Source organism: Lontra canadensis, unplaced genomic scaffold (assembly GCF_010015895.1).
Source record: "Lontra canadensis isolate GAN:19392208 unplaced genomic scaffold, GSC_riverotter_1.0 scaffold57, whole genome shotgun sequence".
Lineage (NCBI taxonomy): Eukaryota > Metazoa > Chordata > Mammalia > Carnivora > Mustelidae > Lontra > Lontra canadensis.
In genome coordinates, this window is record NW_022631051.1 from 110,425 (window position 1) to 135,428 (window position 25,004).

At 35.7% G+C, this 25,004-nt stretch overlaps 1 protein-coding gene across 4 annotated transcripts in view; it reads right to left on the minus strand.

The window, feature by feature from the left end:
* Nucleotides 1–25,004, minus strand: part of MYOM1 (myomesin 1) — a 145,802-nt gene that overhangs the window by 95,822 nt on the left and 24,976 nt on the right. For all 4 annotated transcript variants that reach the window (XM_032875672.1, XM_032875673.1, XM_032875671.1 and 1 more), the window contains exons 3-5: nucleotides 9,952–10,092; nucleotides 7,017–7,338; nucleotides 6,205–6,362 (exon numbers count right to left, since the gene is read on the minus strand). In XM_032875672.1, the coding sequence (XP_032731563.1) occupies nucleotides 6,205–6,362; nucleotides 7,017–7,338; nucleotides 9,952–10,092 (621 nt within the window). The remainder of the gene's footprint in view (nucleotides 1–6,204; nucleotides 6,363–7,016; nucleotides 7,339–9,951; nucleotides 10,093–25,004) is intronic.

Sequence of the window (25,004 nt, forward strand, 5' to 3'; positions counted from 1 at the left end):
GAAAGAAAGAAAGAAAGAAAGAAAGAAAGAAAGAAAGAAAGAAAGAAAGAAAGAAAGATAATCTTCCGTCAGTTCCTTCTTCTCCCCAACTTGCACACCCACACGACTGTGTGTGCATACACACACACACCCTATGTCCCTAAAACATATTCATTTCTGTACTTTTAAAAATGTGTCATTCTCCTAAACCTAGCAAAATCCCAGCTTATCCTTCGAGGTTCAGATCAAATGCCATTTCTTCAATAAAGTCCTCCCTGAAATCCCACATGGTATTAATTGTTCCTGCCTCTCTATACCATTGTTACTTGCGTCAAGCTGCAAGATAGAACCTTCATCAGATTATGGTTGGATAGGTGTCTCTTCTATTAAGCTGTCATTGCCTTTGTGACAGGGGTAGTGTCTGATCCATATTTACTCTATATTTATTCTACTTATTCCCACTCTCAAGGAAGGATGAGTCATGGGCGGGCAAATATTAGGCACTCAGTGTTTGTTAAATTGGCTTGAACAGAATTATTGTGTAACAATAGATTAACTGTGCCTTCATAATGTTCGGCTGAAGGAACAGAGTTCCGACAAACACGTACTTCATGATATGGATAATTTAAAATAAGTACAAGCCAAGAAAGTAAATTGAGGCTCTCTGTGTCTTGGTTCCCTCAGCTGTGAAGTGAGAGGGTTGCACAGGCTGAGGAATGACAGCTGCGCGGCAGGTAGGGAGGCACAACCTTCCACCCCACCCACGGCAGAAGCGCTAGCCGTTCCCTGGCAGCCCCAGAGCGTCCTTGGCCGGCCATCTCAGCACAGAGCTCCAGGCAGACAGGGCTATTCGAGCAGAGATGGCCTAGAAGGAGAAATCTGCTCGGCGCGCCTAATTTCAAACATTCCTTATTTTGATGAATGACAGGGTAGAGCAAGCATGTTCTTCAGGCTGGTCTCAGGAATTTCACACTTGACTCAAAAGCTCCCTCTTGTTCAGGTTTGTGCATGAGCTGGGGTTTTCCCTAGTTCTTTTTAGCATAAGGAGAGAAATAGAACACCAAAGGCTACAGCAAGTGGTGCTTGAGCAATCAATTTAGTGACACTCAATTTGGCTTCTGACCAAAAATGTTGTTCATATTTCCATAAACTTTGAGTTAAAACAGAATCTTGTAGCTCCCAGGGCTTGCTTCACCTTCCTTGCCTTCCAGCACTACCCCACTTAGCACCTTCATGCCTTCCCCCAGCTAAATACCCATGACTTTTCTTACGTGACCATCTGGCGCGAGAAGTCGGTTTAAAAATTTATACGTGCACGACACACAACACTTTGAGGATCCCCTAGTCTTTCCTCTGGAACTTCAGATGTCCGTGTAAGAAAAGCCTGTTGTAATGCAGCAGACAAGGATTGAGTTAGGAGGCAATTCTCTTTCTCCGAGAACTTTACCTAGTCATTCAGGTTTGGGGGTCACTGTGAGATTGCCTGTCTTCCAGTATGAGGTCAGGGAAGAAAAGAAGGATTTTTGGCCTGCTCTGTATATTCTTCACGGCTTGTTATTTCTGGAAAGTGAAATTCCAAACAGGCCAGTCAGATGCTAATTTTGGAGAGTAACCTAGACTCTGGGATTATTTGTCAAAAGGCTTCTGAAATTCTTCTTCTTTTTTTTTTTTTTTAAGATTTATTTATTTATTTTAGAGAGAAAGAGTGCATGAGTGGGGGAAGGAGCAGTTGGGGGGGGCAGACTCCCTGCTGAGTGGGGAGCTCTATGACTATGCGGTCTCTATCTCAGGACCCTGCAATCATGACCCTGAGATCATGACCTGAGCCAAATCCAAGAGTCAGAAGCTTAACTGACTGTGCCATCCAGGTGCCCCAAGCCTCCTGAAATTCTTGTGAATATTCAGAGGTACACCATTTTCCTTACCATTTTCACAGAGAGTTTATGAACTACTTACTAGTTAAAGAGCTCTCATTATACTGTATTTGTAGAATAATATTCTTCCTTTATGTGTGTAAAACAGACTTCATTCCCCCAAATAAATGTCTGAATCTTGGGCTGACTTGACAATAAGGGGTTATAGTGAAAGCTCTTTGGCGGTGTAGAGCATGGCCAAGCAAAAAGGTTCATTCTGACTTTTATCTATCAACAAACAATGCATGCCAAAATGATCTTTAACATGCTGAATCTCACCACAAACTCTGATTACTACTTAGAATCCAACTTCATATTTTTAATAAATAGCTATTACCCACTTTAAAAACCAGTTGGCTGAGAGAGATCTATCCCATCAGGTTAGACTTTGGACTTAATAAATAAGAAAAATCTAAAATAAAACCCCAAACCCTTATGTTGGGAAGTAATTATAAATTATAAATAATTTTAATTTTAAACTATTTTAAATGTAGGTTGTTTTCCAAAAAATAATACAGTAGTAATTAAAGCTAACTTTAAGTAATATCATGAATAACTCTAATCTTAAAAATAAATTCAATGTATTATTCTACTATGGAATTTATAAGTTCTCATAATTTGAAAAACAGAATAAGACTTTTCCAAATATCTACACTCTTAAGTGAAATACATCTCTTATACTACTTTATCCTGAGGGTTTTGAACTATTTTTATGCCCAATGACAAATTTAAGTGTCTCTTTGGCAATAACTCTAGGGGCAATGTGAAGAATTCCAAACAAGTATTTAAATGTCCCGCTTGATGATCTAGCCTCGTATTCACAGACAGATCCAAAAACATGGGTGTTGAGTAAGTAAATGAATGAACTGCTACTCACTAACACCAACACATTGAACCATTGAGTTTGCATGAATCTCCCCACAGATTACAATCCAGATTTTCATTCACAAAATTGATCTAGACTTTGGACTGGAAATCCAATTAAATCTGGCTCTTTTTTTAAAAAGTATAAAATTAACTCAATTCCTTTCCTTTTTAAGAGAGAACTTTTCTCTTTTCCCCTATTTCCTATAATTTAAAAAATCTAAATAGGCAATACATTTATATGGTTCAAGAACCAGAAAGTATAAAGGTACACAAGGAATGGTCTCCTTCAAACATGTCTGTCTGCCATCCAGCTTACTCCCACAGCTACTGTTCTCCTTGGGTTCTTATGAATCCTTCCCAAGTTTATTTTATGCAAGTAAAACAAATACAAACATAAATTTTTTTTCTCTTCTTTCAAACCAAAATATAGCCTATTATACAATTTATTACATAAATATAGCCTATGAAATTAAGTCAAACAACTTTAGCATTTTTTACCATATATCTATGGTGAAAAATATATAATAAACATATATATATTATCCATTATATATATATATATATTTCCTTTTGTGTTGACAAAGCCCTCCTTCAGGATGGCTAGCTTCACTGTGGTGGTGCAGAAGCATCTTGTAACTAACTTCTCTACTGGACCCAACGCATAAACAGGTTCCCTTCTGCTCTCCAAGTGACTTGGGAATCAGACGGTGCTCCTTGGCCTCTCTGCACCTGGCCCTGATGAGTGATATGTGCTCCTGTCATTAGTGCTTCTGGGTAACCTCTAGGTTCCATTTAGACGGACTTGGTTAGTACATGGGATTGGCCAAAGAACAGCTGCTGCCTGTTCGTATCATTTGTTAGACCTCAGGGACTTCCATGTCCCGTGGGTGCTTAGTGGAAACTTGGAACTTAACCCTCTTTGGAAAGGGCTCTAAGGGAGCCAGGGCCCAGGCACACACACCCTTGAAAAACATGGCTAAGGACCTAGCAGCTACAAGGGGAGGCAGAACAAATGCAGAAACCTTGGTTTGTGCTTGGGTTGTGGGTCCCCTGCTCATTGAGGGGATGAATGCTTATTGAAGACTGGTACTCTGTACCAGTGTTACAAAGTAAATTAGAGCTTCGTTGAATGATTATTTTTTAAAAGGCAGCATACCCAGGAAGGTACACTAATCCTACACACAGTTTATTTCCAGGGAGGGTTTACCTGGAGGCCAATGGAGCTTCAGGGTCACTCATTATCAAGGTTCTCCTGAAGCCTCATTGCCTAATTTATATTATTAACATTCTTTTTTGTAAAGACTGTCCCGCACTTGTATGATCTTCATGCCCTGCAAAACCTGGATCTGACCTTATTTACTGCCATAGCTAATTTCCAGTTATCTGCTAGATGACTGTCTAAATTTAAGCTTTATCCAGGGGCAAATCTTACTCTCTGAAGTATGTTAACTATTTTCTTACTGGCCTACTGGTTCTCTTGTTTTCATATTTACTTTATACTTGACTTCAAGGCAATTGGATTTTCTGTGAAATGCTCTGATCTATCCCTATGGAGAGAATTTTATAAAGAATGGAGTTGTCTTCTCTAAGCACCAAAGGATGTGCAGGAACTTGAGAAGACTTGTTCCAGTAAATGAATTGCTTCCCAATAATTCCTGAGACAAATCTTGTGCCTATGTCTTCTTTTTGGTTTAAAATGAGCCCCTGGACATAAAGTTCCATATTAAGAAAAAAAAAGTATTTCAAAGCCAGATATGAAAGATTTGGGGAGCCAATCATACTATTCTCAGCTCCATTGATGAGAATAACTGAAAATTGACAGTATTTCTATTTTTCAATTTAACTAGAATTCAAAGAGCTGACAATTTAGTCATCTCATATTTTTGTGAGGAGTTTTTATATTTTTTGCTTGTTTTTAAATCCCTTCTTTTCCAGCCAACACAACATAATACAGGAATTTAATCTCTGACAGAGTTTGAGCTCTTCCTTTGTGAAAACACATCACTCTAGCTCAGTAACAACATCAGTGGTACATGGCATGGTTGTATTGTATTTTAGCAGCTATATGTTTAGCAAAATAAGCAAGTGCTTAACAGATTAGTATTTGTTTCCCAGAAATTCCTTTGTGTCCTTTGAAAATCATCTTTAACTCTAATTTCTAAAATGCAGGAGAAAAAAAAAGAATATTGTGTAATAAGTATATCTACTTGATTAAGGACTCTAATTATTTGTTTAATTCATAAGAGGAATGTCTTACTGACCAAGTAATTCTTAGAGCTGAAAATCTGTTATTCTTCACACATTTCAGTTGGAAAGCTTAGATTTTTTTAATGAGGTGGGAAGTAATCAGTTTCTTAAGAGGAACTATCCTTTTCATGGGCCAACATATGCAACTCCATAGTTGCAGAGAGAGGTGAGGCCAAGACTGATTGAGTCCTAGCTTTGTATAGTATACCTTTATACTTTAAAAAAAAATTAGTATACCTTTTTACTTTAACGCTTGTAAATTGATTTTTTTTTAAACTTCATTTTCACTGTAATATGTTCTTTGTCAGTTACCTCCATTAGTCCTAGCCTGGTGGCTAACCAACAGAGATAATGGACAAGAAAGGAGGAGTCAGGCCCTTTGCAGGTGGCAATGACATTCGTGTGGCATTTATACTGCAACATAGGGGTGCATTTACCACCACTCCTGAGGATAAAAAAACAGCACGCAAAATATCCGTGTCAGGGAATTAAACAGAAAACATCTCTTTAGGTTGGCTCCAACATTTTCATACTTCCACTGTCTGTGGCAGGTACTCATGACATATAACAGGAAAGTTTGGAGTTTAGGGATCACGAAGTCATTGACAACTGCAATAGGATATATGATGGAAAGAGAAGATTGGTGCTTATTCTTTATGGAAAGAAAATTTCTTAAGACCCCATATTGAGTAACATCTTCCATCTAGTTTCCCTCTTTCATTTGGCTTTAGAAATATGTTAAGACCTCAGCACATGTGAGGAGTAGAGATGAAGCCCTCTGGGTTTTAAGTATTTTTTTAAAAGAGTATTGTTTCTGATCACAAAATAATTCCTATAGCATATGGAAGAAAATTTTTATTTAAATTGTATGGCCCATAGCAATCATAGCCATATATTTTCTTTGTATATAAGTATGTTGGCTACATTTTAATACTTTATGCAAGATAAAGACCCCTTTTATAAAAGGATTAGCAGGATTATGAAGTATCATAATATATCATAATGTACACGAGACTGTTCTTTCTTCTCATTCATAAATATTTGTCCTGGTATCCTTTCCTCACTATTTAAAAAATCTGTACAAACTTGAGGTACTTTCTTTGACTCTTGCATATTCACAATGCTGAATATCTTCACTGGAGGTAAAACTAGTTTTGTGTAATAGATTCTGTGAGTAATTTTCATATAGATAACATACCATGTGACACGAGGTTCTGGCCAGCCGGATACAGAGCAATGTAATTTTACACTTTCTTTCTCCCAAACAGTGTGGGAACGAGGCTTAATGACAAAGTCGGGAGCATGGAGAAGATGATCTTCATTCAACTTTCTATGGAATGCCTCAGTTTCTTCTAACTATAAAAAAAAATCAAAATATTATGAAATCAAAGTAACCTAAAATAACAAAAATCCAAGTTATCATTTTTCCACTTGGAGGCTTACTTTTGTATTTAGACCAAAGGCCTTCTCTTTTTCCCCATTTTTAAAAAATATTTTATTTATTTATTTACTTATTTACTAATTTATTTATTTTAGCAAGGGGGAGGAGCAGGAGGGGAAGGAGAGGGACAAGCAGACTTTATGCTGAGCATGGAACCCCATGTTGGGCTCCACTCAGAGGCTAAATCCCAGGACCCTGAGATCATAACCAGAGCTGAAATCAAGTCAGATGCTTAACCAGCTGTGCCACCCAGGTGCCCCTCTTTTCCCCTTTTAAAAAGATACATTTAATTTTTAACATTCTAAGCCTCAACAACATATTTTACTTTCCCCTAAGGTGGACTTCTTAAAGTTCTTTAGAACCATAATTTCTGTAGAACCTAAAATTTCATGGAGTTTAAAATTACTAAGTCTTTCTTTGACCCATATATTTTGCTGTCTTTCTCCAGTTTTGTTTCTCTGTAAGATTACATATTTCTTCATTAAAACAAATAAATCTATATGTACATACACACACAATGTTCCATGCATCTCTGCATTTGTAAATTACATTAAATTGTCTTTTCTTACTGTTTTTGTCAGTGACACGCGTTCTGCCTTCTCTCGAATTGCTACTTTCCTTGACTTCTTCTCAAAAGCTTCTTCCTGGTGAAGAGTGGATGTAGACTGTTTGGATACTGAGGACTGTTTGGACACTGAGGACTGTTTGGATACGGCAGACTGTTTGGAGACAGCGGACTGTGTGGAGACAGCGGACTGTTTGGATATAGCGGACTGTTTGGATGCTGTGATTCCTTCTTCACTAGCAAGAAGATTTCTCTGGGCTATATAAGCAGCAGCTTCTTTAATTCTTTCTTCTTCCGTATCTGTAATTCCACTGACATGCACTTGGCTAAAATATAATAAGATAAAACATGGATACTGTGGATGGCACTGATAGGACTGCCTATTTTTTACTAATTTCAAAGCATCAGAACTTAGACGTTGTGTACTATACCCAAAGAAAACCTGACAAAGAAAAACCTGGTAAATCAGCAGCTAACTCTTCATATACAGAAGTGATCATCACCTTAATCCATAATTGTAACAATAATAATACCTACTGTGGCCATGATGTTGCCAAGTGCTTTTTTACAAACATCATCTCATTTTAAACCCATAATAACCTTATGAGGAAAACTCTTATTTCTATTTTAGACATATGGTAATAAAACTCAGAGAAATTAGATAACTTATTGAAGGTCATTTCATTGGTTTCTTTAGGGCATTTAAATAGGATTGAGTCTATAATAAAAGATTAACTTATGATATTGTAAAATGAGATATCGATTGTGTGCCTGTGATCCTGATATGGGACTATGTGCTTGGTCTGGATTCTTAACTCAGCTGATATAATGCAATGCCCAGAACTGTTGTATATGTAAATCAATTCTAAATTTACATGAGATCCTTAATCCAAGATAGTCTGTATAAAGCAGCTAGTAAGATTCTCAGAAAACAATTGGTATTCAACAAAGTTTCTCCATCTTCTTCCTAGATTGTTAATACTGTCAACATCATTATGAAGTGTTTTTTTTTTAAGATTTTATTTATTTATTTGACAGAGAGAAAGAGATCACAAGTAGGCAGAGAGGCAGGCAGAGAGAGAAGGGGAAGCAGGCTCCCAGCCAAGCAGATAGCCTGACTAGGGCTCAATGTGGGGCTTGATCCCAGGACCTACAGATCATGACCTGAGCCGAAGGCAGTGGTTAACCCACTGAGCCACCCAGGCGCCCCATGAAGTGTTATTTTTAACACAGTAGTAGAATATAGGAGGTGGATCCATATTTAAAAAGGGGAAAAGGAGAACCAGAAATAAAACCAAGAGGATAAATTTTTCCTTGCATTTTATTTTATTACAGTTTCTTTTGTAAATGATCATTTCTTGAGACTGGCCTTGAGGAGACAAAATGGTTTCATTTAGAAGAAAGAAGTCACTGAAAGGGAGAAGCCTCATTTCATATGGTAAAGAGATGGAGACGTATACCACGTAGGAGAATGCTAACTTAATATGCTTTTTAAATACTCTTTTTAGGGGCGCCTGGGTGGCTCAGTGGGTTTAAGCCTCTGCCTTTGGCTCAGGTCATGATCCCAGGGTCCTGGGATTGAGCCCCACATTAGGCTCTCTGCTCAGCAGGGAGCCTGCTTCCTCCTCTCTCTCTCTCTCTCTGCCTGCCTCTCTGCCTACTTGTGATCTTTATCTGTCAAATAAATAAATAAATAAAATCTTTTTTAAAAAGTTTAAGAAAATAAATATTTTTTTAAAAAACAGAGTGGGAACAAAGTAGAAAATAAAATATTTTATTCCTCTAGACTAGTCATCTCCTGTAAAGAATGTCAGTGTATATTAAACCAACTGTGAAGGGGCTAAGAATGGGGAAACATACTTAGCAAAATACGCATATTTCAATGGAAAGTTCACTTAAAAAAAATCAGAGATATCAAAGATATTAAAAAAAAAGCTAAAAATAGCATATTATTTATCCCCTTACCTTCCTAACTGAAATCAGAGCAATTATGACATTAGTTTCTGAAACAATTCCAAAAGGAACTATCAGAGAAGAATGGGAAGAAAAACACATGGCAACAGAAGTAGGTCACCAACAATGACAACCAGGTCATTGCCTCCTAAATTTCCTGATGGCATTTGCCCTGAGAGGATGCCCTCATTTTGAGTATCACCTTAGTCCTGTGGAGAGTTTAGCATTCAAAGGAAAATAAACAGGAAAGGCTCCGAAGGTTCCCATTAAATCTTAATTTGGTGTCTCCTACAGGTTTCATGTTCCCCTAGATATTAAAATCATTCAAAAAAAGTTTATATTTTTTAAAAAATAAACACACACACATATACACATATTTACCTTATAAACACAGAAATTTGGCATTAATGGACTTGTGATTTCATGATTACTCTGTTTGAAGTTTGCCCCAAGATAAATAGTAATCTTTTTTACATTAAACAAATATAGGGAAATAGGCGGGCATTCAAATTATGAGGCCATTCTTGTACTTAGTCTATGTTATCTAAGATTTTCCTTCTTCCTAATGAATAATAATTAAACCACACTGGCAACCACAATGGTTCCCTCTACCTTAATATAACATCTGAACTTTTTTTTTAAAGTTCATCCAATATTTTATAGTTCTGAACCTTTCTTTTCTACTCTAGTGACTATATGTAGTGTCCAATCACTAGCATCCAATGCTCTCCTTCTAATTTCAGTCAGTTACATCACTAGAACTAAGTTCCTGATCATTCTCTTTTGTCATGTAGCCATCCTAGATGATGGCAGATTTTCACAATGAACATGTCTCCCTCAGTGCAGAGTTCCAAGGTTCCTCAGACTTTACTCAATCAGGACACAGTTAAGTGCTCAATAAATGTCAACTGCAATTATTATGACTACCTGACAACATTACTCTTTACTTTCTAATATTTAAAGCCAGGAAAAGAATGCATACGTACCGTCCTGAGAAAATGGGCACCATATAGTCACTTGGCAGATTTTCCTTCTCTTCCCCGGAGAGAAGGCTCTTCTTGGCTCTCTTTGCTTGGGGGCTCAACTTGGATGAATAATCTTCTAACATGAGACTGGAATCTGTAAGTCTGAAACAAAACCCCCAATATTAGCTAATAACCAAAAATTGCATTGAAAATATTCAAAAATGGGGCACCTGGGTGGTTCAGTCATTAAGCGTCTGCCTTTAGCTCAGGTCATGATCCCAGGGTCCTGGGATCAAGCCCCATATCAGGTTCCCTGCTCAGTGGGGAGCCTGCTTCTCTGTCTCCCACTCCCCCGCTTGTGTTCCCTCTATCACTCTCTCTCTGTCATAAATATTAAGAAAATAATTTATAATAATAATAAATAATAATATAATACAAATAATAAAAAAATAATGTATAAGAAAATAAATAATAAAATATAAGTAATAAGAAAATAATTTATAAGAAAATACAAAGTATTTTCTTAAAGAAAATATTAAAAAATGCTTATTAGGTAGTTTCAACTTGGGGGAGTTTTCAAAGAATCCTAGATTTCTAATGTTATCGTATCTTTTATCTTTAGAACTAAAGTGGAGTGAGAAAGACCTCATACAATGCACTCTATACAGACACAAGAAAAAAATATTTGGTCTATGATAATTTCATGGCTTTGTCCATTGCCCTCCTCAAAAGTTTCAAGGAAAAACAGCAGTGTTTTTGTAATAGTTCCAAATACCCTTTTGCTGTTAAGTTAATGCTCAAAGTTCAGGAAGTTTAGTAAGTCTATAAAAATGGTTTTATCCAAATCTTTTCAGGGAATTGATAAAATATAAAATGTTCTGGACAGGGAGCCCTTCTCCGTTCTCCACCAAACCATCTTGATGCAGGAAACCTAGGTTCACCTTTGAGGCCTTTATGTAGTGTAGACAGACTCCTCTCTTAGAAGAAACACTGAGTTTATCAAACAAGAGTTAATGTAGTTTGTGTAAACATAGTGTTGACTGAGAGAGTTTCAGGGGTGTAATAAAGAACACTTTTGTCAGTTCTGTTGTACACAAAAATCTGCCCATGCACATTTGTGAAAATGTGCATTTGGAGATAGACAGTGTTCTAAGAAAAACAACAAAAAAAAGTATTAGCACGGCAGGAAACACGAGAGCAGAGACTGTACCTAGAGGAAGGACTGAGAAAACCAAAAGTACAATCAATCTTAATCTGTGTAGTTCTTGAATAAAATGAAATGCATTTGCATTCAAATATATACAAGTGGGCATGAATTTCAGGAGCTCATGGACTCTTTCTAATTAATCCATGGACTCATGTGAAAAGTTCCTGGTCTACATAGTAATGAAAGATGTTCACAATACAGAACTCTACCAGAACTCTCTACTGTCCTTGTAATTTGAAATGATCCTAAAATAAAACAGTATTAAGAAGTCCCCTTGTCTAGAGAAAATGTGGGAAGAAAGTAAAGTTTGTGTGTGATGTGGCATGGGAAGAGCAAGCTGCCCAGCTGAAACAGAAAAACCTTCCAAATCATTCAAACCTGATCATTTCTCAACCTTTAAGAAGCATTAGGAAAAGCAAAGAGATGACCTAAATCAAAATCAGAAGACAGGCCAAACACATACATAGTGCAAAAGGAACACATAATAATGCAAGTGAATATATCCTCTGCTAAACAAGCAGCACAGAACTGTAGGGCTTCTGGAAAGCACAGGGGGGTGCAGTGGCTCTGGGCCTGGTGTTATAGGATGGGCTACTGCCTTTGGTCCCCCAAAGAGAGTGGCCAACTTCTTCCTCTCCCACTAACTAGCTCCTTCCCTAGGGTGAATATCTAGGTCCTAGTCTATGTCAGCATTAAAATTAAAGGTTAGAACCTTGAATTCAAGCTTGAGGATTGGTTACCAACTGGAAAGCTGAGTGAAATTTGTTCCTGCCTGCCTGTTCCAGGCAGCAGCAAAATGACTGCATTCTATACCCCCAGAAGATTACAAAGTACAGGCTGTGCTAATACAGGTCTAAGTTTAAAGTGGTATTTTCCTTCCCCTCTTTAACTCATTACCATGCAAAATAAAAGTAATTTTGGAGTTTAGGAGTTTCCTTTTTTCCATTTATAGGATACTCGCATATTTTTGGTTTTGCTCTCACTTTTCTGTTTTTGCTCTTTTTTTTTTCACTTTCATTCTAGTGTCTATAATCATTCTCATGAGCTCATATTTTCAACATTTATTCACACTGAAACAGCTATGACTTGTCATTCTTTTTGTTGTGTTGTTGTTCTTTTTTTCTGTCACTTTCCCTTTAAGATGAATCTTTAAAATGGTGCACTTATTACATACAGTGTGCCAGAAGGTGATTATTCCATCCTCACAGGTAAATCGCAGCAGCTGGTTTTTAATACTGAACTTTATGGTAACGATTCATGGTCTTATCATCAGTTTCCATTTCATGTTATTTAGAACAAAAAACTTCACAAAAAGCATTATGATGTTTTATATTATATAGTATTATTTAGAAAATCCAAAGCATTTAGAAAAAAAAAATCCTTGTTATGTTCTTTAAAGTTTCTTCAAGCTTTTGAACACTAATTAAAAAAACAAAAAAAACAAAAAAAAAACAGTCCAGGGAGCCTGGGTGGCACAGTCTGTTATGTGGCCAACTCTTGGTTTCAGCTCAGGTCATGATCTCATGGTTGTGAGATCAGGCCTGCGTTGAACTCTGAGCTCTGTGCATGCTCAGCACAGAGTCTGCTTGGGATTCTCTCTCTCTCTCCCTCTGCCTCTCCGGCTCTTGCCCTCTCCCTTTCTGAAATAAATGGGCAAACCTTAAAAAAAGGGGGGGGGGAGTATGTAAGGGATTAGAGGTTAAAATACTATGCCAACAGTCTATTTAACAATAACTCACTTACTGAAGATAGCAAACAAAACTAAGTCAGAGAAACATCGAGTTTTAAGGAACTATATAACAGTCAGTGTACTAATTATTTGAAGAAAAAGCCATCAACAGTCTATTTTGTTATGATCCAAGAACACTGAAGTCTAACATCTTACTCTATTGAACTCTAAAGTTGAATATTGTTTTTAGAGGAGAATATTTTAAGAAGAATATGTAAAATTTAATCCTTTTTGAATTTAAATCAAAAGGTGAAATAAGAAGCGAAATAAGCCAGTCAGAGAAAGACAAATACCATAGGATTTCACGCATATGTGGAATTTAAGAAACAAAACAGATGAACATAGGGGAAGGGAAGGAAAAATAAAATAAGATAAAAACAGAGAGGGGGACAAATCATAAGAAACTCTTAACTCTAGGAAACAAACTGAGTGTTGCTGGAGGGGAAGGGGGAGGGAAGATGGGGTAATTGTGTGACGGGCATTAAGGAGGACACTTGATATAATGAGCACTGGGTGTAACATGCAAGTGATGAATCACTGAATTCTAGCCCTGAAACTGATAATACACTATATGTAAACTAACCTGAAATAATAAAACTAACCTAAATAATTTTTTTAAAAGATGAAATAAAGTTTTGCTAACCTCTTGGATTTTTAGTTATATCTAAATTTTAAAAATAATCCTCCATCTTAAAGTCAGTCACTGAGTAGACGCTAAACTTGATGTGCATGGATCTATTTGGGTCTTTGAACTATTAAAACTATAATTAATGCTCTTTATGTACTGAGCTTAAATCTTGAAGCTTTCTTTAAGTTTTCTGAATTTCGGTTTATGAGGGCAATGAAATTAAGCAATAGTTAAACATTGATTTGTATGTGCATACATGCACTTGCACATCTGTAACTGTGTCTAAGTACAAATTTTTGTGTCCTGCTACTAATTGGGGTATGTCCTCTGCCTAAATTTATGCCTAAATTTAACGGAATTTAAAGAAACTTCATCATGTATATGGCATCGTCACATCTACAACCAGCAGCACCATAGAAAACGGATGTAGCCGAAGTTGAGAGAGCTCTCTCTGGAAATATTCCAGAAACTCAGAAATAGGCTTATACCTTGATCCAATTCAAATACTGAACAACAACAACAAAAGATAACCTTCTGTTCTTTCAACTTCATAATTATACTTGACAGGAAAATAAGGAACAAAACTAGTTAAAAAATCCCAGAACTGGAAGTGATCTCAAGGATATTTATAATGAGCTCCTCATTTTAAAGATTTGGGAGACATAAGTGTGCCTTTGTAACTTGCCCATGGTCACACAGCAAGGTGGTAGCTGAAGCAGGGACTAGCACCCATCTAGGTCCATGTTCTTACCACTATACTAGTGGTCTCTGACTTTTATGATGAAGTATTCCTAATCCAAAAATACTGGGGGCATGCCACCTATATATGTTTATTTATATGGTCTATGCATATGCTGCTATATAAATAGTCACACTTTATAAAACATGCAGTCAATAGAAACATTCTAAAGACCAAATTTGACTTTTTTAAAAAAATAGTAGTGCTAATATTTCTTCCTATCTTTCCATGGTTTGCCTTTGTGGACACCCCACTTTGGCGACTATAATACCAAATCACACTGCCTGTAATGACTCCCATGGTGATTCATTATTTCTGAATTTATTCACAGGTTATAAAATCATCACAGTTCAGTTGAAAATATAGCATTAAAAACTCATTAAAATTTGCATGAAATAAAGTGCTGGTTCCTCAAAGTTATGTTTGTAATTATCATATAATTTGGGGGAAATTGTCCTACTTCCCCAGGATGAGTAACTTTATTCATACTTATATTAAGTAGGGATCTGCTTATTGGCTATATTACTTTCCGAAATGTGATAACCTACTGGCATGTTTCAGAAGAATGATGGACTATAGGCATTGCCTTTTGCTGACAGTGCTCCCAAACCCAGCATCACCTATCCCTATATGCTCAGGTTATAGTGCATTATTGCTTTCTCTATCCTTCTCACTGCCTATGACCACTCACAGATACTGATAGTTTCAGTTATCTTTGTATCTGCACTGTGTCCAGTGCCCAGTGGTGTTCAATAAATGTTTATTGAATGAAGTGAAATCATTCATCCTCCTGTCATTATACCCTAATCCAGAGATTCTCAACCTTGGCTTCACACCAGAATCGGCTGAGGAGTTATTTAAAATGACCAATATAGAGATGGGACTTATAGTATGATGAAGTGAGTACTTCAGCAATACTGTCCCCAAAAGCAATGATAAAACTGGATACAGGTGTCAAAACCAACCCATTCAGGGCTCTGAAAATCAACCAAAGGTATACATTACACCAAGAAGTAGTTATTCATTAAAAAGTCACTGAACTTTAGGTATGAACAATGGAAATCTCTGTGGCATTCTGCCTAGACTTCTCCCCTCTACCTCCTCCCCCAGGTCAGTTTATAAGGTATTTTTATCAAAGCAGAAAAAGGCATGACTATCAGTGTTCACTGCCAGAGGGGGCTGACTTGATTTGGAGCAGAACATGATAAAACTCCACATCCAGCAGCACTGTGAGAAACACTAGCAATCTAAATGGTAAACAAACAAGGGAAGACCAGTGACTTAGTTAGCCTCAGGTTCCAATCACAGTTGGGAAAAGTCCAGACTGGCGGATCAGCCAGCAATTTAATAGGAAGATCTGTGAAATAAGACTACCATGGGAAGCCTTCAAAAGTCTTCATGTGCCTGCACAGAAAAAACGAGATGATGCAAGTTATCCACACATCACTGGCTGACTGGTCCTGTGTTCAGGTGCAGAGGACAGACAAGAGAGTCTAGAAGTAAGCAAAGCCAGAATGTATATATTTAAAAGTTACCTGAACTTTAAATGTCCTCCCCCAAAAACATACAGATCTACTGCCGGAGAGTGAAAGCTTTTGTTTAAGCACAATATCTCATCATTCATTGACTGGTCATTAATCCATGCAAACACAAAGTGATCCCTATAAATTCAGGCTTAAAAATTAGAATAATAACTTAAAAAAGAAACTGAGTAGAGACATCAATAGTTACACAGTTTATACACACATAGTAAATAGATTCTGTAAGTTCATTTAGACAAATTATTAAAACAAAACACAATGACAACTCATTTAAGGGAAAATTCAGAATCCAGAATTGCTACAATATATTATCTAACATGTCCAATTTTTAGCAACAACAAAAATTATGGAACATGCCAAGAAATGGGAAAATGTGATCCACACCAACAGAAAAAAATCAGTAAGTAAAAACTGTCTCCAGGTGCACCCTGATGTTGGATTTAACAAAGACTTCAAAACAGTAATTATAAATATGTTCAAAGACTAAAAAAGGAAACCACGTTTAAATAATTAAAGAGAATTATTATGATAATGAATCAAAAAAAGAGAGAATATTAGCAGAGACATAGAAATTACAAAACAGGAGGGTGCCTCGGTGGCTCAGTCAGCTACGTGTCCAACTCTTGATTGTGGCTCAGGTCATGATCTCAGGGTTGTGAGACTGAGCCCCACATTGGGCTCCACACCCAGCAGGGAGTCTGCCTAAGATTCCTTTCCTCTGTCCCTCCCGCACTCATGTGCGCATGCTCTCTCTCTCTCAAATAAATAAATAAATTTTTAAAGATTTTATTTATTTATTTGAGACAGAGAGAGCACAGTGGGGGAATTGGCAGAGGGAGAGGGAGAAGCAGGCTCTAAATAAATAAACCTTAAAAAAGAAAATTATAAAATGGGGTCAAATGAGCATTATGGAGTTTGAAAGTATAACTTAAATGAAAAATGTATTAAAGGGACTCAACAACAGATTTTAGATAGAAGAATAAAGAATCCATTAACTTGAAGATAAAAATTATCCAATCTAAAAAACAGAAAGACAGGACGCCTGGGTACCTCAGGTCATGATCCCAGGACCCTGGGATCCAGTCCCACATCAGGCTGCTTGCTCAACAGGGAGACTCCTTCTTCCTCTGCTGCTCCCCCTGCTTATGCTCTCTCTCTCTCTGACAAATAAATAAAATCTTTAAAAATATAAAATAAAATTTAAAAAAATAAAAAAACAGAAAGATGAAAGAATGAAGAAAACTTTTAAAACCTTCAGAGATCTGTGGGATAATATTAAACATATGAATATATTACTAACAGTAATATTGAAAAGAGGATAGATAAAGAGTAGGAAAATATATTCAAAGAAATAATGGCCTAAAGCTCCCCAAATTTGATGAAAACTATTACTCAATGGATCTAAGATTTTCAACAAACCCAAATAAGATACACACAAAGAGATATACACCTAGATAAAGTCAGAGAGAAATCTCGGAAGTAACAAGAGTAAAATGGTTAATCACATACCGGAGAAAAACATATTAATGATTGACTTGTCATCAGAAACAATATATCCCAGAAGGCATTGATATGACATATTTAAGTTCTGAAAAAAAGTTAATCAAGAATTCTACATCCAGAAAAACAAAAGCAAAAACTAACTATTGGGACTATACCAAAATAAAAAGCTTTTGCATTGTAAAAGAAACCATCAACCAAAAAAAAAAAAAAGGCAACCTATTGAATGGCAGAAGATATTTGCAAGTAATATATCTGGTAAGGGTTTAATATCTAAAACATGTAAAGAACTTGTACAATGCAACATTTTAAAAAATCTGATTAAAAAACGGGCAGAGGAACTGAATAGACATTTTTCCAAATAAGACACAGAGATGGCCAAGAAACACGTGAAAAGATGCTCAATAGCATTAATCATCAAGAAAATGCAAATCAAAACCACAATAAGATTATTGTTTTATACTTGTCAGAATGGCTAGAATCAAAAAGACAAGAAAAAACAAGTATTGATGAGGATGTAGAAGAAAAAGAATCTTTGCAAATTGTTAGTGGGAATGCAAGTTGGTGCAGCCACTGTGGAAAACAGTATGGGGACACCTCAGAAAATTAAAAATAGAAAATCCAATGGAATAGTATGCATCCATCAAAAAACAAAATCTTGCCATTTGCAATGACATAGATGGGACTAGAGGGTATTATGCTAAGCAAAATAAGTCAATCAGAGAAAGACAATTATCTATGATTTTATGGGTTTAGTTTATGCCAGAGGACCCAGAGGAGCTCATGCTTGATATTCTGGGCCTTAGGTAATGTGGTTACAGAGCTTTTATAGGGGAATGCAGGGTGTCATGTTCCAAGGGCTATGCTGACTGCTGGTAGGTGTGTTTAAACTAGGGGAGCAGGGGGTTATGTGGTTATGTGCTAATGACGTGCTTTATGTGGGAACAGTGGTTAGGGTAGTGCAGGTCGTGGGGGATAGGGAGGGAAAAATGAAATAAGATGGGATAGGGAGGGAGACAAACCATAAGAGACTCTTAATCTCAATAAACAAACTGAGGGTTACTTGGGGGGGGGGGTAAGGGGAGGGATAGGGTGGCTGGGTTATTGACATTTTGGTGAGGGTATATGCTATGGTGAGAGCTGTGAATTGTGTAAGACTGATAAGTCACAGACCTGTACCCCTGAAGAAAATGATATATGTTTATAAAAGATTAAAAAATTAAAAATAAATAAAAATTTTAAAAAATAGAAATATCATATGATTCTAGTAATTCCACTATTGGGTATTTAACCCAAACAAAATGAAAATACTAATTCAAAAAGATAATATGCACCCCATGTGTACTGCAGTATTATTTACAATAACCAAGATATGAAAGCAAACCAAGTGTCCATTGGTAGATGAATGAATAAAAAATGTCATATATATACATGTATGTATGTATATATATATATACATATATATATATTCCTTTGTATGTATGTATGTGTCTGTGTGTGTGTATATATATATATATATATATATATATATATATATAATGGAATATCACTCAATGATAAAAAAGGATAAGATCTTGCCATTTACAACATGGGTACAAGAAGAAGGCATTATGCTAAGTGAAATAAGTCAGACATATACCATGTGATTCCACTTAATGTGCAATCTAAAAAACAAAACGAACAAAAACAAAAAACAGACCTATAAACATAAAGAACAATCTGATGATTGCCAGAGGCGAGGGGGGTGGGAGGATGGGCAAAATGGGTGAAGGGGAGTAGAAGATACAGGCTTCCCATTATGGAATGAATAAGTTATGAAAATGATGTTTATAGCATAGGGAATACAATTAATAGTACTGTAACACTGTCATATGGTAACAAATGGTAGCTACACTTGAGGTGAGCAGGGCATAATGTATACACTTGTTGAATCACTATGTTGTATACCTGAAACTAATGTAGAATGGTGTGTCAACTATACTTCAATAAAAAATTCAGTATCTAATAAAACTATCACTCAAAACTGAAGGCAAGGTAAAGATACTCCCAGACAAATAAAAACTGAGAGAATTCATTGCTAGCAGACCTGCCTTACAAGAAATGCTAAAGCAAATCCCTTAAGGTGTAAAGGAAATGACACCAGACAGAAATTCGAATCCACACAAAAAAGTGAAGAGCACCACAAAGTAAATGATTGGGTAAATAAATATATTTCTATTCTTTTAGATTCCTTGAAAGATATAAGATTGCATAAAACAATAGTTAACACAGTACATGGTTGGGTTTATAATATATATAATTGTAATATATATGACAATAGCATAAAATGCAGGGGAGGAAATGAAACTGTATTGAAACAAAGTTTCTATTTCTACCAGTAACAAATTACCATTAATGTGAAGTAGAATGGGTAAGTTAATATGTGTATTGTAATTTCTAAAGCAATTCCTTTAAAAAAAAACACAAAAAATACAGTTAAGAAACAAAGAAATTAAATGTATGCTAAAAATACTTATTTCACACAAACAGGACAATAAAGGAGAAACAAATGAACAAAGGATATGAGATATACCAAAAAACCCGCAAAAATACCAAATGTAAGTCCAGCCATTTTGGCAATTTTATTAAATGTGAAGGGATTAAAGACAGAACAGCAGAGATTGTCGGAATGGATTTTTAAAAGTCCAAATGTGTGCTGCTAGGAAAGTCACACCATAAATTCAAAGACACATAAGGGTACCTGGCTGGTGCAGTTAGTGAAGCAGGTCGCTCTTGATCTTGGGATTCTGAGTTTAAGTCCCACCTTGGTTGCAGAGATTACTTAAAAATCATAGCTTTGGGGCACCTGGGTGGCTCAGTGGGTTAAGCCTCTGCCTTCAGCTCAGGTCATGATCTCAGGGTACTCAGATCAAGCCCCACATCAGACTTTCTGCTCGGCCGGGAGCCTGCTTCCCCCTCTCTCTCTGCCTGCCTCTCTGCCTACTTGTGATCTCTTTCTCTGTCAAATAAATAAATAAAATCTTAAAAAAAAATCATAGCTTTAAAATAATTCAAAAACACACATGTGCTAAAGTAAAAGAATGAAAAAGATATACTGTGCAAATGACAAACACAAGGAGCCAGAATGGCTATATTAATATAAAAAAAATGCACTTTAAACCAAAATATTACTAGGGGCAGAAAGAAACATTTCATAATGATAAGAGGGTCAATTCCTCAGAAAAGTATGACAATTACAAATGTATATGCACCTACAAACAGAGTCCTAAAATACATGAAGCAAAAAGTGACATAATTGAAAGTAAAAACAGAAAATAGAAAAAAGACTGGAGACTTAAATAATCTAATCTCAATAACTGACAGAACTGACAAAATTTAGCAAGGATGTAGGTGTCTTAAATAACACTATCAATCAACTTGACCTAATGAACTTTCTAGAATACTTTACCCAATGGCAACAAAGTACATGTTCTTTTCGACATTCTTCAGGACAATTCATACGCTATCTCACAAAACAAGCTCAATTGATTTAAATGGATTTAAATTCTATAAAATTTATTATCTGACAGCAGAAGAACTAAATAAGAATTTAAGGCAGAAAGGAATCTAGAAAATCCTCAAGTATCAAGAGACTAACAACATACTTCTAAATAACTCACTGGTGGTGAGAAAAGAAATCATAGTGGAAGTAGAAGGTATGAACTACATGAACACAAAAAAACACAACATATCAAAACATATGGGATACAGCAAAGCCGTGGCTAGAGGAAAATTTGTAACTTTAAGTGTCTATCTTAGAAAAGAAGAAAGTTCTCAAATTAATAGCTTGAGCACTGTAAGAAGTTAGAGAAGAGATTAAACATGAAACAAAGAGGAGGAAGATATAATAAAGATTATAGAAGAAATTAGTGAAATAGAAAAAAAAAAGAACAGCAGCAAATAAAATCAGTGAAACAAAGGTTGGTTCATTGGAAAGATCAAGAAAATTGACAAACCTTTCACTAGACTAACCATGAAAAAAGAGAAAAGACACAATTACCAAAGTCAAGAATGAAAGAAGAAACATCAATACAACCCTACAGAAATTAAGTGGCTCACAAGTAAACATGGTAGATGCATTTATATCAAGAAATTCAATCACTTAAATGAAACAGGAAAATCCCTACAAAGACTCAAATTACCAAAACAAGCTTGAGAAGAAATTAAAATTCTGTACAGACCAATAGTAATGAATTGAAAAGTTGAATTCGTAATTTAAAATCTTTGCACAATTAAATGGCCTCACTGATGAATTCCATCAAACATTAAAAGAAGAAATAATACCAGTTGCATCTTAATTTCTTCCAGAGAAGAGAAGGAAACACTTCCCAACTTATTCTATAAGGCCAGTATTACCTGATGTCAAAACCAAAGACGTTATAATAAAACACCAGACCAATACCCCTCATGAACATAGATACAGAAATCCTTCACACAATATTAGCAAACTGAATCCAGCAACATATATAATATAAAACTAAGTGGAGTTTATCCCAGGAATGCAAGGTTGATTTACCATTTGAAAATCAATTCATGTAGTATACCATACTAATAGAATAAAGAACAAAATCACATTATCATCTCAATAGATCACAGTATTTGACAAAATTCAGCATTCCTCATGTTAAAACTCTCAACAAAACAGGAATATTCCTCAATGCAATAAAGGCCATCTATGAAAAATCTATAGCTAGTATCAGATTTAATAGTTTAAAAAAATAAATAAATGCTTTCTTCCTGAGATTGGGAATAAGGGTATGATATTTGCTCTTGCACTTCTATTCAACATTATATAAGCTTCCAACCAGGGCAGTTAAAAACAAAAACAAAAACAAAAACTGGGAGGAAGAAGTCTATCTTTAGTTGTTGCTAAGAGAATCCTGTATGTAGAAAATCCTAAGAAATACAATTACACACAAAAATGCTAGTAGTAATTAGTTCAGCAAGGTTGCAAGATACAAAATCAAAACACAAAAATTAATTATATTTCTATGTACTAACAATGAACAATGCAAAAATACAATTAAGACAACAACTGCATTCATAATATTACCAAAAATATAAAATATTTAGGAATAACTTTGACAAAGAAGTATAAAACATATTTGAAAATTATAAAACATTATTATGATAATGGTGAAAAAAGTCTAAATAAATATTCCATATTCATGGACTGAAAGACTTGAGAGTATTATTAAGATGGCACATTTTTCAAAGTTGTTCTATAGTTTCAACATGATTCTTAACACAATCCCAGCAAATGTTTTTCTTTATAGAAATTGACAAGGTGACCTTAAAATTTATATAGAAATATGAAGGAACACATAGGCAAAAGATTTTTTGTAAAAGAGGAACTAAGTTTGAAGTCTTATATTCACCAATTTCAAATTTTTTTCTAAGCAACAGTAATTAAACCCATGTGATACTGATGTAAGGACAGGCATATAGATCAGTGGAACAGAACTGAGAGGAAAAAAAAACCTTTCTATTTATGGTCAACTAATTTTTTATAAAGGTGCTAAGGAATTAAAGGGGGAAAGAAAGTCTTTTCAACAAATGATGCTGAAACAATTGTACATCCATACGTGAAAGGATGAATTTAGAACTTTACTCAATATCACACACATAACTTAATTAAAAATGGATCAGATTTCTATATGTAAAAGCTAATATTTTAAAACTCTTAGAAGATAAAGAGAGGGGTTCCTGGGTGGCTCAACTGGTTAAACATCTACCTTCAGCTCAGATCCTTGAAAGACACTGTTAAGAGAATGAAAAGAATGAGAAAAAATTTTGCAAATATATATCTAAACAAGGACTTGTATATAAAATATTTAAATAATTCTGATAACTCAACAATAAGCAGAAAAAATCCAACTAAAAGATAAGCAAAAGATTTGAACAGGCATTTCACCAAAGAAGATATACAAATGGCTGATGAGCATATAAAAAGGTGGTCAATATCATTAGTTATTAAGTGCAATTTAAAACCCCACTACAGGGGCGCCTGGGTGCCTCAGTAGGTTAAAGCCTCTGCCTTCGGCTCAGGTCATGATCCCAGGGTGCTCTGCTCAGCAGGGAGCCTGCTTCCACATCTCTCTCTCTGCCTGCCCCTCTGCCTACTTGTGATCTTTGTCTGTCAAATAAATAAATAAAATATTTAAAAAAATACCCACTACATACCCACAAAAGTGGCTATAATAAATAAGACAGAAAATAACAAATGTGGATAAACTGAAATCTTCATACATTGCTATGGGAATGTCAAACAGTAAAGTCACTTTGGAAAAAGATAGTTTCTCATAAAGTAAAACATCAACTTAGCATACAATCCAGCCGATATCTTAGAAGGTGCAGGAGAAAGGTTAACTCAAAAATAGCCTTTCGGTCTGTGTTATATGTTAGAGTAGCACTGAAATTTTCACAGGTTTATTTTTTAACTTTCTTTAACCATTTGATCTATTCAACAGAGTCTAGAAACAGATTTATTCTGATTCTGCTGTCTGCAAAATACTATGTCTGACTAAGGCTGGACAGAGATATGAAGATATATTAAAGACCCTTGCTTTCTGAGAGCTTTAAATTTGGTAGGGGAATAAAAGCTACCAGGTGTGACGTGTTGTACAATGTCAATCAAGGAAGAAAGCACAGAGGGATAGAGGAAGGCAGGCAGAAAGACTAGTGCAAACAAAAGTTGAGTCCACAGGCTTGAAAGACGATTTCTGTCTGGGGTTATCAGGGACTCCTTTGTGGAAGAGCTGGACATTTAAAGATGGGTAGGTCATCCTAGGATGACACAGTGGTAGGTACAAAAGCTTAAAAATAAAAACTCAATTTTTATTGCTGACTTAGGTATGTGTTGTCATTCAGCTTTACTGCGTGGTCACAAAAGAGCTGGACTCATTTTTTTATTATTACAACAGTTTCCCTTTAAAACTGCATCTACATATATATTTACAACCTAGTGCTGTTGCATATAAACAAAGTGCTCAGCTGTTTACCAGAAGAAAGGAAGAGGCAGTGGTTTTAGTGAACTATGGGTCAGCTTCTAGAAAACCATCCTTCTTGGCTGTCTTTGCTCATCTAGTCAGCCACTCCTGGGGATTTCTTCCATCTGAAGTTCCATCTCTTTCATCTTCAGGACCCCCTGGAGGGTCAGGAAGAAGCACTTGAAGTTTGCCAGCTCTTTTTTCATTTCTACTTTTCCATCAGCCACATTTTTCCCTCTTGCAAAACTTGAAAGACAATACTTTCTTTGGGGTTTTATGAAAAGGTTGTTTTGTATCTACTTCTGATTTAGAGCAACTTCATTCTGTGATCCTCCTTTGATATGGGTATCATGTCAGGCTCAACACTTTCTACTGACCTTTCAATTCTCCTATTTCCCAATCTCAACACTTGTGGAGGTTTCAGGAGAACATCAAAGTTAGCAGATAAGTAGGAGGCTTTGAGTCCTTTCTTTTTTGCTAATATACTTTGCAGATAAAGCTTCTTATAAGATATAAACATGAACTTAGTTTGATCAATATCAATCTCGAAATTTACTGACATGTAGCATCATAATAAACAACCATCTTTGGGGTTTTCTTTGTTTTCGCAATATTTGCCTTACACTTATCCTTTTTCCCCCTCTCCATTTCACTCTCATCCATAGAAATATCTCCTTTTTAGTTTTTAAAAAATGTTTAGTT